The sequence below is a fragment of the Hippocampus comes genome, unplaced genomic scaffold (assembly GCF_001891065.2).
Source record: "Hippocampus comes isolate QL1 unplaced genomic scaffold, H_comes_QL1_v1.1 scaffold321, whole genome shotgun sequence".
In the NCBI taxonomy this organism is placed as follows: Eukaryota; Metazoa; Chordata; class Actinopteri; order Syngnathiformes; family Syngnathidae; genus Hippocampus; species Hippocampus comes.
Window position 1 is genome coordinate 112943 of NW_017804845.1, and position 17792 is coordinate 130734.

The 17792-nt window shown below is 46.0% G+C and overlaps 1 protein-coding gene across 3 annotated transcripts in view; it reads right to left on the bottom strand.

The window, feature by feature from the left end:
• kcnj3a (potassium inwardly rectifying channel subfamily J member 3a) overlaps positions 1-17792 on the bottom strand; it is a 32922-nt gene that overhangs the window by 10743 nt on the left and 4387 nt on the right. The window contains exons 1-3 of one of the 3 annotated variants that reach the window (XM_019876110.1): positions 13321-14047; positions 12442-13126; positions 10269-10485 (exon numbers count right to left, since the gene is read on the bottom strand). In XM_019876110.1, coding sequence (XP_019731669.1) covers positions 10269-10485; positions 12442-13125 — 901 coding nt within the window. In that variant the 5' untranslated portion in view covers position 13126; positions 13321-14047. Of the gene's footprint in view, positions 1-10268; positions 10486-12441; positions 13127-13320; positions 14053-17792 lie in introns of those variants that run through there. The other 2 variants (XM_019876129.1, XM_019876119.1) reach the window with 2 other exon arrangements.

A 17792-nucleotide genomic window follows, 5' to 3' on the forward strand; every position in this document is an offset into this window, starting at 1 on the left:
GGTAGAGAGAGAGAGAGAGAGAGAGAGAGAGAGAGAGAGAGAGAGAGAGAGAGAGAGAGAGCCATCGTTAGAATCTGTCTTCAGTCAATCATACTTGATTCTGACACTCAATATGAACCATAATCATAACATTCACACCATAGCAAGAACACAACAGAGCCAAGAAGTCATTGTTCATCATACCGCCCACCACATCACGGAAGAAATCAAGAAATAAAATGCAATCGACCAATCTTGCCTGACCGACACATTCATAACGCAAGCAGAAACACGCCTCGGAGCAATGTTTCGAATCGTGAAGAATGAAGAATGTCCACGTATTTGACCACCGCTCGCTGAGGTGTTGTGTCTGGCGACGACTCTGACCACTCCTACTCATTAACCTTTGCACCAAATTGACCTCCATCAGATATCATCCAGCAGGCGGAGCCTCTCGAAATATATAAATACATTCATAGTGAAAGCAATATTTACATAGAAGCCATATTATTTGTGGTTTTCTGCACGAAAGGGTGCCGAGTTTCATTTTACGAAAAATTTATTTCTTCCTACACGACGCTATTTAGCAACAATCAATCTTAATAATCATTTTGGATTCATCGGTTGTCAATTCCGGTCTGTGATTGGTTAACCCCAGCATTCCGAGGTGCTTCTCACGTCCTTCTGGTAGATCTCGAAAGTCTAATTATGATCTGATAAATGAGCACAAGGAAGAGTTGAGTTTGATGTGCTAAGCCTCAGGAGAAGTCCAAAGAAAAGGCATAAACAAGTCCAGACACCGAGAATCGGAGTGACGAGAATAGAACGGGAAAATCCCTGAGGAGCGTCTTTGCCGGAGCGCAACAGATTCACGTGGCTTCGTGTTTGGGCTTCGCCATTGATTCACCTGCACTTCAGGGACGGTGGCAGCTCAACCAATCAATGATGCCTGTGGCCAGCACCGCCCGAGCATCACGAGCTCGCCAACAAGCCAGGCTGCCAATATTATCACGTTAACACAACACGCGGCGCTTCGCCCCGAGTGCCCGTAACGGCGAGCTCTCTCTTTGTTTTGGCTGATACGAAGCGACGGAGGCGCCTCGTAGCCTGAAGAAACGACACGCTCGGCCACTGGTTTCGTCACGCAGGTTCATCTCGGGTGTGCCCCCCTGCAGCTCGTCTGATGGTGATTTATTGCCATCCGGCAAGGGAAGGTTGGGGGGGAGGGGGGGGCTTGACAAATCCCTCAAGACACAATTAACGTGCTCCCCACTCGGAAAGCCAGCGGAGTTCATCTCAAAGGGATAATGAATCCAGGACATCTGGTGGCCGTTTCGTGGAGTTCGCGCTGACACGTCGATGCACATGTGCACTGTTGGTGTAATGATCAGATTCTAAGCTTTAAGCAAGAAAGTAAAATATCCATCCATCCATTTTTTTCATTCGTTTATCGTCACAGGGGTCGCGGGGAGTGCCGGAGCCTATCCCAGCCGTCTTCAGGCCGTCGGCGGGGGACACCCTGAACCGCTAGCCAGCCAATCACAGGGCACACAGAGATGAACAACCATCCGCGCTCACACTCACACGTAGGGACAATTTAGAGTGTTCCATTAACGTCCCATGCATGTTTTTGGAATGTGGGAGGAAACCAGAGTACCCGAAGAAAACCCACGCAGACATGGGGAGAACATGCAAACTCCACACAAGGAGGCCAGAGCCGGGATCGAACCCACGACCTCTAGTAGTCGACGCGCTAACCACTGGATCACCGGGCCTGCACTGCAAGACTTCATGAACACAATAGCTGTCATGTGGAATAATTTGGACATGCATCACGGCAGGATTAATGAAAGGTAAAAAAAAAAAAAAAAAAAGCCTGGAATTGGATCGCTTCAGATGGCAAGCAGGCCTCTTCAAACGTGGGTAAAAATCTCATCTATATGCAGCGTACACAACGCATAAATTGGATTGGACACCCCATTGATGTAAGTGTGACATCAGCGAAATAAGTGAAATGGATTCACCCGCGTCCTCCCAGACAACGCAAATAAACACGCTCTAAAACACTCACTGTAAATCTCGACCGTTAATGTCACCGTCAAGTGAAAATAAATATTTTGACACATCCAGAGCTTATCAATTTTCAAGTCCTCATTTGGAACACGGGTGAGCTGGAGCCTACCTCAGCTGACTTTGAGCGAGAATTTGGCGTACACCCTGGACTAGTATCCAGCCAATCACAGGACACGCCGAGCCAAACGAGCATCCGCATTCATATCCTCCGACCGTGGACGAATTCGAGTCGTCAATGAACCTGACATGGATGGATTTAGAATGTAGGCGGAAGCCGAAGCACTTGTCGAAAACCCACGCCAGCGTAGGGAGACCAAACCTCTCAGCTGTTGTGCAGACAAGCTAACTGCTAGCTCGCTACGCTACACGGGGAAATTCAGCCTAAACCGCCTTCGGTCGCAGGTCGCGGCCCTCGGACGAGCGAAGGCCCGGCAGGCTGGGAACGAAACAGACGCAGACTAATTACGGGCAGACTTGTCAAGTGCCGAGCGAGTCTGCCTCACCGTTCTGCCACAGACACTCACGCCGAGTGCTTGTTTCAGGCGCTCCAGCGTCCTCTTATGCAGACGCTTCACTTCAGATCATCACTGAGGTTCAAGCTTCAAGATTTCTCTTTCATGGTCTCCCTCGGGAGAAATTTGTCTTGGAGCAAAGGATAGCTGCGTATATATGAATATACAGAGGGATACATCAAGATAACAAATAAACAACACTTCAACAATACATTAGCTCAAGAACGCTTAGCGTTGCATTTGCAGTTCACACCTCACACGATCAGATGTTAATTAACTTCATTGAGTGAAGAACAAATTGGTCCACCGAAAATTTTTGGTACCCAATAGTGCGTTTTCAGTTTCGGTCCGGAAGACTCTCGTCACCGGGACAACGGGACATCGTGATAAGGCAAGCATCTGCCGATGGGTTGCTGGACTGGGCGAGCAAGCCAAGCGGTGCCCACGGTTTACGAAAACGAACAAAATGACAAAGTGAAAACAGAAACAATTTTGTTAACAAAATAAAATTAAAATGGGTGTTTTTGGAAAAAACGCTAAGAAACTGAAGCTACATTTGACATTTCTAAAACTAACTGCAATTGTAGTGAAAATGTCTTTTGTTCTGTCATTGGCAAATCATTTCAGACATGATCATTGGGGGTTTATTTTAAATGTATTTCTTTTGCTATTACCGCACGGTCGTACAGAAGTCGCTGGAGAATCGTAGGTTACTTTATTCATTACAGAATACTTGACTCGTTTTTTTTTTTTCTCTACAGTCCACAAATGCGCCATACGTCAAAAAAATTAAAACTAATACTAAAACTAATAAAAACGAAACTAAAAGGAAGCAAAGTAATAATAACTAATAAAAACTAACAAGACCCCTCTGAAAACTAATTAAAAGTAATTGGATATTAAAAAAAAAAAAAGTTAAAACAACAACAACAAAAAAAAAAAACGGATAAACCAATTATAACCACGGTGAAATGAGCCCAGATCCAAAATTCCCCAGCCAGCCAATGGCAGGGCATGAATCCAGAACAGATTATTTCAATTTCCGTTATTTGCCATGAGGGAGAAAAGAAAAAAAAATAACGTCAAAGTTGAACAAATACGTCTTGCCGGAACAAATTGCGTCCAACTGTGGCGGTTCCACTGTAATCTCGGGAATCCTCTGCAGTCAATCAGCCGAGAGCATGAAATCGAGTTGAAGAGTCACCTAGCGGGTTGAAATTCCGTCTCCGAGTCGTCACCCCGAGCGCGTCCGATTTGGACGGCAAACGACTCTTCTGCGGTTATTACTTCCCCCCTCTGAAGTCACTTTAACCCTTCGGGACTGGTAGCTCGCCATTTATTACGGGCCACTTTGTCCAGGCAGTCACAGTTGAATTCATTGAGGAAAAAAAAAATAAAATCAAATCAAAAACGCGCATGCAGCCGCGGGTACAAGCACTTCGAGCCCTAATTGAACCTATTAGGCCTTGCGTACAAAGGAAAGCGATCCATTTTCATTTCAATTACATGTGCTGATAATAACGGCGTGGATCGGGCTCTGCTCATCAACCGCAATAAATGTTTCCAATTCATTACACCGCCTGATTTCTTGAAAAAAAAAAAAAAAATCTGCATGCAACAATTACTCTTCATGCCATGTTTCAAGCTTCATTTTCACAACAACAAAACAAGCGAAAGGTAAGACGGTACAATTAGAGGGCCGCGTTATTTTGCGCCAGCGGCACAAAACAGGTCATTATTTTTTATTTAACCTGAATTGCGGAAGCCCTTTTAAATGCCGGCAATATTGTTTCGAGATTCGACGGCGACGGCACCTACGCCGAGCTCCTTTCCCGGTGTATAATTAGCAGCGTCGATAGCGGGCATTATTTCCACAAACCGCTTTCTCACACATGAATAAACATGACCAGTTGATCCAGTCTCTGTTGCTCGCCACCCACATTCGCTTTACAATCGGCAGATGGGCTATTTTTCTCTCTCTCGGACCAGGAAGGGGGGCCGCAACAATAACAACATGGAACGCAGTGGAAGACAATGCGCTTGTTTGTTCGTTCGTTTTTAAATCTTTAGTCCTCACAAAACTCTACAACCGAGTTGTCAAAGTCATTTTTTGTCACAGGCCACTTTGGAGCTCCGATTTCCATTCGGAGGGCCGTTACCACGGTGAAATCGAATGAATGTTTCATCATCTCATCGCATGTACACAACAACAAATGGATGGATGATCAGTTTTGAAATCACTCAAGTTAACTCTTTTGTTTGTTGAATTCGATTTTAAGTTTCTTCTCTTTCCGAGCTGAGACCGTTTCGGCTGTCACTTCAGCCTTCGTCAGAGCTGTCACCGCTTCCTTGTGACGTGTCTTAAAAACAGCTATTTGTTTGTTGTTTGCTCAATGGTGATTTAAGTGAGTATAAATGGGGGCCACAAAATGATTGCCACAAAAAATGATGTGGCGGGCCAGATCTGGCCCCCGGGCCTTGACTTTGACACCTGCGCCCTACGAGTTAATATCCGGCACTTTACTAGAAGGACTAGCAGTGCGTTTTTTTTTTCACCCCTCAATATTGTGATTGTGATTTAACATGCGATTATTTTTTCTATTATCTATATAGCCAAAGAAAAAAAAAATTACGTCCATATAAAAATTAAAATAAAACCGACAGAGTGACTGAATTGATGTCAACTAGTGCACTGTCAACGTGGTGCTCTCCTACTAGTGCTTTCCGCGGACACCCGTGCGGCAATGAACCTAGCGCGACGTCAACGCCTCATCACAAATTTATTTATGGCCGCTTCTCAAGATGATTTATTAAAAAGCCTTTCGTAGACTTCAACACACATGGAATCCACGGTGCATTTGATTGCATTAACCCCGCCTCCCCCCCAAAAAAGGTAACAAGCGCAAACAGTTTGTATGCAGGGAGGGGGGGGGCGCGCAAATGGCGGACAAAACTAGAGACCTCGATGAGCAAATTGTGGCTTTGTGCAAGGCAAGCGGAGCTGAATTCAAATTCTAGCTTAATGGGTGACGAATTTTATCATGAGGGAGATGCCAAGTCCCACCAAATCAAAACCGCTTTTTTTTTTTCATTAGATAATCCTTCACGTTGTGAGGGTGTCATGTCATCAACGGTTACAAAAAAAAAAAAAAAAGAAAAACCTCATTTCCACGAACAAAGAGCAGCTGACAAATTTCCCACGAAAGCTTTGAGCATTTCAAGCGCACCTCTTTTTCACTCCGCTTTAACGACACGGGGACATTTCAAGTTAAAGGCGGGAAGTGGCTCCATAACAGTGGATGCGACGCTGCTCACAGGCGGCCGTCTTTCTGTTAAAAGCGAGAGAGGGGAAGAAAAAAAAAAAAAAAAAAAAACACATGTGCCTTTTTAATAAGATCATTAATCACACGGCGCTCTCTGCCAGGGATTTTACACATTCAGATGCCAAACACGCTGCATCGGGGGCAGATTGCTGTCTTTCTACCAGCAGGCCAAACAAAAAAAAGAAAAAAAAAATCAGATCCGTGCTATTATCTTCTCCTGTTTTCGTTTTTAAAGAAATGACATGACATGTATGGTATTGTATTGACCGCGACATTAATAAAGTTTCTAAAAGGGACGCGATCAGTTTGTTTGGTGCAGTCGGCAAATCATCGAAAGGCGTCGAAGCAACTGCACGGCGATTTACAACGTAGATATCTTTTTGCATCTCACATACCCTCGACATGAAAAGTTAGCATTGCTGTTAACAGATGAATTATTATTATTATTATTATTATTATTATTATTATTATGGCGACTCAGGTCAATTAGTGGAGCCCAGAAGTCAAAGCAAACAGGGTGAAGCCACACTTGACTGTTATGCTGCATACCAACGGACTAAACTGCAAACAGAAGTGAAGTCAGCCCACAAGTATAAATGCTTCTAAATCCAAAATTATGCTTTTTTTTCCCTCCTCATGCCTTTGATGAAAGGATTATAAAGTATTTTTAAATCACTTTCCCTGTACCGTCTTTTAGTTCTTATCAAAAGCTCCGTTTTCCTTTCATACTTTATTTTTTAATGCCTTAAACGGCTAAGGTGTTTGAATATGGTCAATCTTGGTTCGTTTCGTAATTTTGATGAGCTATATTGGTCTTCTCTGCTTTGCTTTCGATTGTCTTCGGTTGTTTTGTTGGTGAAAAACTTCTAGTTGTTGTGTGTTTGGGTGTGTGAAGCACATTGAGTTGCCTCATGCCTGAAAAGTGCCACACGCGGTAAATAAGGCTGCCTTACCTTGCCTATTGAATCAGAATTGCTACTCCAATGTTATTGGTACAGTACTCATACTTATAAAAATGCGCTGACACTACACATTGATGCCACCTGTATTGATTTTCAGTGTAACTCTTTAATGAACAAATAGTTTGTATACTGTATCATTGAATTGTGTGACCTTTCGCTGATTTTTTTTTTTTTTTTTTTGAGACAGCTCCTGTATTGAATCTCATTAGATTGTTCCGGTAGATACTTTATTGATCCTGTTGCAAATTGTGCGTGTTGTGTCAGACAGACATCGCGTGTTATCTTTCGTTGAGCGCCATCAGGACGGCAAAAGCAACACGCTGTGGCGTTTCAACTGATGTCGCTCGTGTTCATGTCTCTTGTGAAGTCACCGTCTACTTTTTAATCGAAGGGACACGTTTTTTTTTGTTTTTTTTTCCTCAGCGCAGACGGTCGCCGCGCCGCATCCATTGCAGTTGCGACACCAAGCCGATAGACCCCGAGCGCCACAACGCGAAAACATTCATCATCATCATCATCTGGCGGCGGAGCAAAGACTAAACAAAGCAAAAGACGACCAAGCCGCTGCTGGCGTCGTTCCAGGAGCGAACCTACACGTCTCATTTGGAGAGCGCATGAAGTTGTGATCAAAAGCACCTTGGGCTGCGACTCCCGAGGAAGAGAGGAGGAAGAGCTTGGGGAGTTCTTATACAATGCAGAGGTTTGGGGGGGGGGGGTCATGTAGAACAATCCTACACAGTCGATATCTTGTTGCAAAGGTGCAAAAGTTCACCTTGTGAAGACGGGATGTGCACCTAAGACGATGGGGAGGGGAGGATGGGGCGCCACAATTTTAACTATGAACAACACACGGTTTCAGATCAAAAGACGACGATGAGAAGAAAAAAAAAATGGAGCTTTGATTTGATGCTATTTACATCAACGTGCGTTCATCGAATCAAGACAGAGCACCTTTTGTTTGAAGCCGGCTACTTTTCAAGTGAGCAAAAGTATTGGAACGGCCGACGGTTAAACTGACGACGTGAATGCGATTGAATATTTGGTGGCGCTAACCCTTACTTGCAAAAACTGCATCGAGCCTGTGACCAATTGACGTCAGCAGACTGTTGCATTTGAAATGCTTTTCCAAACCTTTACTGCAGCCTCTCTCAGTTCTAGTTTGTTTCTGTTAAATGTGGTCTGCCCTCTAGTGGTGAATCCTGTTATTACAACTTAAAATTATACTTCAGGCAACATGTTTATAATTTCCCTCAAAGAAACTCTGAGAACAGCTTTTTTGAAAAACGTTTTTTTTTTTTTTTTTTAAATCAAGGGTCACTGACAAACCCTTGACACTGTCGAGCGACATACGTGCAAAAAACCCCAGGACAGATCAGGTGGGTTGGACGACGTCCTCGGCGACTCCTCGCTAACAAACACCATACTTCACATCCATATTAGATGTTATTACACCCCTATTGTGCCGCAATCACGCCGGTGGGTGATTTCCCCCCTTTCAGTCAGCTCCTCCTCAAGCGCGTCGCCACGGCGCTATCTTAACAAAGCAATTTCATTGCGCCGTCTCATATTTGTCTGCTTTATTATACAAATCCCGTTATCGTTGTCATATTATAGGAATGGAACAAGCTAAGTTTAGGTGCAGTGCTGCAATCTTGCATACTCAAGGAGAGGTTGCCATGGAAACAGAGTCGCATTGGCCAGAAATGAAAGCAATCCGAGGATTTAGACTTTTCACTGTACATCAATTTTTTAACTCGGGATGGTTTCTCCGTCGGCCCGCTTTTCCTCCGCCGCCGCCGTCAAGACTCGTTCGGCCGCACGAAAGCATCGAGGAGGTAAACAAGCGAGCGTAACGGGCCCTAAAATAAGCACGTCGAGTACAAGCTGTGACTGCGAGGCCCGTATCGGTCTGTGCCAAGTCCTCTGACACTGTCAATCTGTAGGGCGACATCTGCGACCGTCCAAATGTGCGTTCAAATCATCGGCTTCGCCCATGTCACTCATTCTGGCAAATGTAGAACATCTGACAAAATCAGCACGACATTCACTGCGGTGCCTTGAGAGTGCCCCAACGACAAAAAAAAAAATTGCACCATCAATTTGACTTTTTTGGACTTGCGAGCCCTGTATGGTGGTCAAATGAACTCACTTGAAATAAGGAGCAGTTTGGCAGATCGCTACACACACAAAAAAAAAAAAAAAAATGGAAAATACAGTTCAGGTGGAGCGGGAATCCATTGTGTATCGTTCTCTAAAAATAAAACGATGGAAGCAGGAGGTGGACCGCGAGTCATCTGTCCCACACACGGGCAGACATGTTGGCAGTGAGCCCGACTTCAGCCAACCCGTGACAGTTCCCGTTCCAGCGAGTCAGTCTTCAGGCCCAAATTTTCCCACCGTGCCACACGTGCGCACGTAGAAGGTGCAAATAAAGGAGGTCTCGCACCGCCTCGAGTGCTAATGAAAGTGCATTAACTTACTACGAACACATTCCATTAGGAGCTGAAAGGCTAATTTCCATTTTAGAAAGTCGGCTGCCACCGATCTCGCCGTATGCCGGTTGCTTTGGCGGAATTCCCTCACACTTTACCGACTGTGTCAAACACGCAGTGAGTTGAAAGGAACCGTACTTGAGGCACTACTCGTCATGCAAAACGGAAATCCCCAATTCCAAAGAGGCTACAAAAGGCAATTCATTATCCCCCCCTGTGAGAATAGCCACCATGGAGTATCTCGCTGGATGAGCAGAAGAAGCGCAGAACAGACAAATTGCCCAAAGTGTTTGAAAGCAGAGCTCATAATTGTACACTCCGGGTGGGAATCGCATTTTACAATCTTTGTATGACCAACATTGGCCCACTCTGATTTGGACCCAGCGCTGGCTTGGCTCTTTCACCCATTTTAGGTTACTTTTAACCCAGGAGAGTGCAGCTCGCACGTACACAATCATGAACCCATGTTACATAAACGTCGGTATTAAACTTTCCAAACATTTTCTCATCGTGCTGAGACTCATAACTGTACAAATGCCTGTCTATCTATACTGTGCCTCGGGAGACGCGATATATTGCGATATTGATATTTCCTTCCCGAGTGTACATCGACACCGAGCTCCATTTCATCATCACCCAGTAGTGTTAAAATACATAGGTTGCGAATTACGTGACATGAAATCCAAATCGACCACATCCGTGACGCAGAAAGGCTAACTGCTACTATTACCGGCGACGTATGCCACAGATGCCAGAATCAATACGATGCAATCAAGGGTTCGATAAGAGGCCCATTTGGCCGTCAGTTGGTAAAACGATGAAAAAGATCTATAGTGTTCCTATCTCACCTCCACAAATAGGTGCCGCAGCATTTTGGGCAAGCCAAAGCAAATACCGCCGCGGGCGGGCTTGACTGGGCGTACTCACCCGTGGTCTCCACGATGCCCTCCAGTATCACCACAATTTCAAACTGCTCCGTTTGCATGGACCTCTGCGAGAGGTCGTAGAAGGGGCTTTTGGTGTCAATCACGTGGCAGATGGTGAGCGGCGACACCAGAAAGAGCTGGTCTGCGCCCGTGCTAAAGCCGACGTCCAGCTCCAACTGGTCCAGGGGAAGGAACTCGCCTTCGGGGGTCTGCCGAGACTGAGGGTGAGGAGACAAGGAAATATTTAAAACATTTTCGGAGAGTGTATCGGATGGATTTATGTATGATATAATTTGGATGGGTGGATGGATGCATTTCGGTGGATGGAAGGATGGATGGATGGATGAGTTTCAGTGGATGGATGGATGGATGGATGGATGGGCAGATGGATGGATGGATGATTGAATTTAGATGGTTGAATGGATGGATGGTTGGATGGATTTGGGCGGATGGATGGATGGACGGACGAGTTTCGGTGGATGGTTGGATGGATGGAAGATGGATGTATGGATGATTGAATTTGGATGGTTGAATGGATGGATGTTAGATGGATTTTGGTGGTGGATGGATGGATGGACGTGTTTCAGTGGATGGTTAGGTGGATGGTTAGATGGATGTATGGATGATTGAATTTGGATAGTTGAATGGATGGATGGAAGAATGGATGGATAGATTGCACATATGGCAAAATGCAACTATTTTCAAACTGCAGCGGATCCTACTATTCGCGGAAAATAGGAACTGGTATGGCCCATGAACAGCAAAAAAATATATAAATCGGCAATATCTATCGATCCATCGATCGATAGAGATCCATATACACATGATAGCTGACTGGTTGGCAGGTCCGCCTCACGTCTCGCAGTGCAGAGGTGCGGGGTGTTCGATCCCGGCTCCGGGCCTTCCTGTGTGGAGTTTGCATGTTCTCCCCGGGCCTGCGTGGGTTTTCTCCGGGTACTCCGGTTTCCTCCCACATTCCAAAAACATGCATGGCAGGCTGATTGAACAATCAAAATTGTCCCTGGGTATGAGTGTGAGCGCGGATGTTTGTTTGTCTATGTGTGTCCTACAATTGGCTGGCAACCAGTTCAGGGCGTAACCAGCCGACTGCCCGAAGATTATGAGGAGAGGCTCCAGCATGCCCGCGACCCTCGTGAGAAGAAGCGGCGAGCTGTAATAAAAAAAAAAAAACTTCCGCGTCCCCCGGAACCCACGACACAGGGGGTTTGACTAGATTTGTCCCACAGGACCTGTCCTGCCTGTTTCATTTACTTCAATCTAAGATGTAAAGGTTTGTTAATAATTTCATGTTTGCAAGACAGACATGATTCAATCAATTGGAATTTGCATGACATCTGGTCGACTTCACGTTGAATTAATTCACGTTGAAATAACTCAAGGCAATCTTGTTGTGAGCGGTCGTCACGTGTCGACAAGGGGCAAGCGGAAAACTTGACAAGTGTGCCGTTTGCAGTCGCAATGTCGCTTGTGTCACAGTGGCCGACCGGTCAGCACATCTGCCTCACAGTTGGGAGGGTTGCAGGTTCAAATCTATTGTCTGGTCTTGCTGCGTTGAGTTTGCATGTTCTCCTACTGCCTGTTTGGATTTTCTGCTCGTTTCCTCCCACAGTTTAAAAAAAAAAAAGATTGCCGACATGGTAGGTTAAGGTGAAGACGCTACATTGTCTGTAGGCGTGAATTTGACCCTGCCAAGTTTGAATTGACCTTGTATTACCCCGCATAAATTACGTTTATTCAATCCAAGGCAATTTTATTTCATTCAACTTTAGTAATTTAGTAACAATAGAATTGGTTAAGGGTTCAAGAAAATCATTTCATTATGTGGAAATGTTTTTTTTTTTTAATCTTCATTGAAAGAGGGGATTTTTTTCAGATTTTTTTTTTTTTTTTTTTTGGGCAAAATGACGCTGCAGATATTTGAAAGGCTCGCGGAATTGACGAATGCAGTGACGGACATCTCAAGTGTCCGTTTTATCGTGTCAAAACCTGAATTCGAGCAATACATATCCAATCTGTAAAAAAAATGCAAAGTCATACCAGCCCGCCCAGTTTTGTTGCGGCGAGAAGGTATTTGCACTTTCCGACTGCTTACTTCCCACTCGCGGCATCCAGTGCGAGACCGGGGCCATTGGTCCGAGACTTGGGCGACTTACTTTGAGCAGTTTGCAGCGGATCTGCGCGGAGACCATATGGCTGTTGCGCAGGTTCCCCACGCGGAACATGAGCGTGAGTTTCCCGTCACGCATGGAGATGGCCGCGTGCTCGCTGAACATGAGCGTCTCGGCCCTCTTCTTGGGCTGGGACATCTTAATGAACATGCAGCCGATGAGGAAGGCGTCCACGATGGAGCCCAGGATGGACTGGAAGAGGAAGAGGATGATGCCCTCGGGGCACTTGTCCGTGATGTAGCGGTAGCCGTAGCCGATGGTCGCCTCGGTCTCGATGAAGAAGAGGAAGGCCGAGGGAAAGTTGTACACGTTGGCCACGCACGGCGTGTACTTGTCGTTGTGCGCCTTGTTCAGGTCGCCGCGGATGTAGGCGATGAACCACCACATGGACGCCATGAAGAGCCAGGCCACCGTGTAGGTGAGGATGAAGATGAACAGGTTCCAGCGCCATTTCAGATCCACCAGGGTGGTGAACAGGTCCGAGAGGTATCTGCTGGTCTCGCCCCCGAGGTTGCCATGCTGGACGTTGCAGCGGCCGTTCTTGTCCACGAAGCGCTGCCGCTTGCGCTTCTTCTCCGCCGCCGGCGCCTGGTTGCCGAAGCCAGAGCCGCTGGATGAGGTGGTCACTACCTGGTAATCGTCCCCGAATTTCTTTCGGAGTGCAGACATACTACGGAAGAAAACAAGATGCAGTGAGAAAATAATCGCGGCGGCGAGAAGACAAGTGCAAATAAAAGTCCGGCTGGTGTGAGTTGCCGCCTCCTTTCCGCCACCTCCTCCTCCTCCTCCTCCTCCAGCGTCCGTGCGCAAAGACGAAAATAAAATAAAAGGGAGAGAAAGAAAAAAGTGCGCTGCCTCGCTTGCCTTCTGCTCACACCGTCCTCTTTCTCCACGCACGACTCCCGCTGCGCCCCACAGCCATGAAATAATCAGCAGGGCGCGTGGACTTGCACAAGCCAGCCGAGGGAAGCCATACGAGATGCGAAATGGAGAGATGGGGGAAGGTGGAGGGGGTGGGAAAAAAAAACAACAAAATTACGCACAACGGGCTAAGGTGTCCACTTTTTGTGGCTTCCTCATCACAGGACAGAACTTGCTCAAACGCAAATAGCTCCAAATCCGCATCCGCGCGCTTCCCGCACAGTCCCAAAAGCACCGCGTAATGAGCTCGATTTCCAGGTTTGGGAGAAAGGGCTCGGCGCGCGCTCGCTGCCGCTGGCTTCAAGCTCTCTCGTTCCCTCTCCTCCGCAGTCCTGCTTTGGAGTGGACAGGTGGAAACATGTATCCAAATGCTCGGTCCCACTTTTTTCCTCGTCCGCTCTCTCTCAGGCAAACGCCGAGTGGACTCTCGTGATCGCCGTCCTCCTCCTCTGCTGCTTCTTTTCCATCTGACTTCTCCGCGAGCCGCTCCTGCGCATTCGCTCGCGCTGCCGGTGATGCGTTCACTGGCTTCTGGCGGTGGCACAATGACAGGCAATCGGGTGGGAGGGAAAGGAGGAACGGCGTGGAAAAACACGGGCGCGAAAATTGGACGTGATTCATTCTTATTGATGAGTGCATCGTTTATCGTGAATAAAGTCAGCTTAGCCTGCAGGGGTGAGCTCGTGGTAATTGGTCTCACAGTCATGGGGTCGGCTTTCGAATCCAAGCTGCGGCCTTCCTGCGTAAGTTCTGCCTGTGCTTGAGTGCGTTGACGCCGGCGGCCTCACACATTCCGGAAACATGCACATCAGGTTTGTTGAAGATTACATTTCATGGCATATCCGTGCTTGGCAGCACGGTGCGGGACTGATTAGCGCGTCCGCCTCACAGTACAGAGGCGCGGGGTTCGATTCCGGCTTTGGGCTTCCGGTGTGGAGTTTGCATGTTCTCCCCGGGTGCTTCGGTTTCCTCCCATGTTCCAAAAACATGCACGACAGCTTGATGGAATTCTCCAAATCGTCCCTCATGGTGATTGTGAACACGAATTCTTGTTTGTCTGTGTGCCCTGCGATTGGCTGGCAACCGGTTCAGGGTGTCCCCCGCCTACGACCAGAAGACACCCGGGATAGGCTCCAGCACGCCCGCGACCCTTGTGAGGATCAGCGGATTAGAAAATGGATGGATGGAGAAATATCTCTGCTTTTGCAGATGAGCGCAGGCCAGAGGATCTGCGAGGGGGAGGGCTGCGCAGCTGCGGGAGTGCACTCACAACCAAAATGTACTTGGGGTTATTTGAAGGCACTTTAAATGGCACGTTAAATGGTGGCAGGTGTGTTCTAAAAGCCATTTAACATGAGTTTGAAGGTGACTGAATTCAGTTTGTTTCACTTCCCGCGTGGAAGAAAAAAAACGGTATAAAAATGCTCAGTTCTTATAATTTGCTGAGAAGTTAAAAAATACAATTTCTCAGCATATTATTCCCCACTTTGAACACATTTGGGGCGTTTTGACTTTGGGGTGGAGTTACAGCAAAAGCCACACTTTGTCGAAAGCTCATAAAAATGACTCAAGAAATTTTACTGTCCAAAAGAAGAGGATGGCGCAAAAGAAGTCATGCGGCATGAGAAGGAAAAAGAAAATATGGAATCACAGTGACATCGCTGAGGACTGGATGTCCTTCCAAATACGAATGAAAAGATGAGACGAAAACAGGTCACGGAGGCTCTGAAGAGTCCTGCAGGATCACTGAGGAATTGTTGGCAAGTATAGGCTGTGTCCTACATGGGACAACAAACATTCCATTTTATTAGTATATCTGGGCAAGAACATCACAGACTGGACGAAATAAAAATAAAAATCAGGAAAAAAAAGCGTTCCCCCATAACATTGTGGTTTATTGACCACTATATTGCATTTATGAAGGAATCGTGAACATATTTGCTTCTTTTACAAATAAACTGTACAGATTATACTGCAAATGACCTTTTTTGCAATTCGTTTTAAAAACCTATTGCGCTCTATTTCATCCACTTCTCAAATCCACTGGAACATCTACTCTACTTGTTGCCAAGCAGACCTGTCATCTCCGGTTACAAATGCATCCTGTTTACAGCTGCTGTTGGGTCACCTGTACAAAACAACCTCCAATGACCCCTCCCCTCCCCCCGGACACTCCTTCTCCGTCCCATGGGAGCGTGCGCCACCATTATTCCATTAAGCCTTCACACAAGGTCCTGGCAGAGCACTTTGAGCGAAAGACAGCTGACACTCGCTAGGAAAAAAAAAAAAAAAAAACACTCGACAAGATCTCTGGAGACAAGGTGCTGGAGGTATCGGCTGAAAGCCGGGTTCAAACAAGACTCTCGAGTTTGGATCAATTCACACGAGCAAATCTTCCATCTTAAACATCGAGGGGGCTCCGGTTATCTCTGCTTCCGCAAACAAGTGCAGGCCGGCGGATCTGCAAGGAGGAGGGCTGCGCTACCGTGGGAATGCTCACAACTGACTTCAATCATGGCCAATCGAAGTGTCTCCTTTCATTCCCTTTAAATGTGGCATGCTCGTCGCGCGCTAGAGTCCTGACAGAGGCAAAGCACGACTTCACTGTGAGACCGATCCCCACCCCAGATCACTCCAGACCAGTCGCGCTCCCCAGTGGGATGATTCCAAAAATAGATTACACAATTTCACAAGGTTTGATGATAGTTGTTCACATATTTATGAATTAAATATGCCGCGTAGAGTATATCCACATTTCTGTCTGATCCTGCTCTCAGATGGTCATGGCGCACGCACCACAATGAGCGGTGAAGGAGAAAGCAGGACAAAAACCTTCTTAATTGTATTCAATGACGTCATGAATGTCTGTTTTTATGAAGTGTAATATTAGAGAATGCTCAGTAAGACACATTTGAAATGAAAAGAGAGAATGAGACGCAATTGCCAACAGATATTAGAATTGAGATGAGCCCTGTTTTAGACAACAAACACGGCGATGAGCACATCGTGTAAAGGCAGCACTTGAAGTTGGACAAGCATTCGCCAAAAGACACAATCCATACGTATCGATTTCGCACTGTCGAAGACACGGCAAAAGACAGAATTCGACGCGATGTCACGGTGTCGTATCCTTTTGTGAACCAGGAGTGTTGTGGCACGGTTGCTCTTTGCGAACATCATTATCACCCAATCAATAAATCAATGACGACGGCCGCTGAGATATCCAACAAGAAACCGGTTGCTATGGAGATATACGGGTAAAGAAAAAAAAACATTCCAGTCTCATTAGATTATTAAATCAATAAACAATCAAAGTGACTTTCAGACAAGGCAGGAGGACCTCTTTCCTCAAATGAGAAAATGAACCACCGATGCGTCGTCTTCTGTTGTTCATTTTGTTAAATGTCATCCTCGATAGGTTGATTTTCGGCCTATTTTTAAACAATATTTGGATCAGTTGTCTGGCGATCGATACCCGACAAATCCTCCTATGACTGCAGACTATTTTATTTTTATTTATTTTTTTGATCAATTGTCCAGTCTGACACCAAAACAGTCCAAATTGGAGTTTGGAGACCCAAATAAATGATTGCATAGCAGGTTGGAGAAATGTTGACGCACTTCTTCAGACAGCAGGTCACCCTAATTGCCAGGTGAACGTTACAGTTGAGCACAACTTTTTATAATGAGTTGCGAGGGGAGGAGTGGGTCATCCGGCAAGCATTGTGGGGCGGGGGCGGGAGGGGCATACACACATTTGCGCAGCAAAAAATAGGGCTATTAGTCTGGACTGGCCAACGGGCAGTCTGCACTATCAGTGTGCAGTGGTGGCAGCTCTCTGCTATGCTCATTCCAAGTGTCTTCCAACTAATTGTCTTATCCGATGCACACGCATCGTAAGAATGCAATTAGTGCAGGCAGACGGTCAACTGCGCAATGTCTCAAATGGCTTCTGAAAACATGCGATAATAAGAAGTATCCTGACAAATGACAAAATATTCTTTGCTCCCTTTTTGAAAAGGAGACTGTTACTTTAGAATAAGATGACTTCAGTCAAAGTGAAAAGTACAGTGAACAAACAAAAGTTCAGAGGAAGTGGTAAGTAACGTCTGGTGTATTTATATTTGAAAAGGCGCAAGAAGCTAAAATAGGAATGTGCATATTCAACAAAATTCAGTGAAATCAACAATCTATTTTTCAATTAACTTTTTGATTTCACGCGTGAACCAGGATACTGCTGACCATTTAAAACTTAAATGCAATTTAAATTTGCACACGCACGCACGCACGCAGTAGAAGTCGCCATTTTCTTTTTCAGCGATCTGAACCAATCAGATTTCACATTAACCGTTCAGACACGTGATGTCACATTTTCCCGTCCTCTGATTGGTTGACCAGAGCTACTCGTGTGTGAT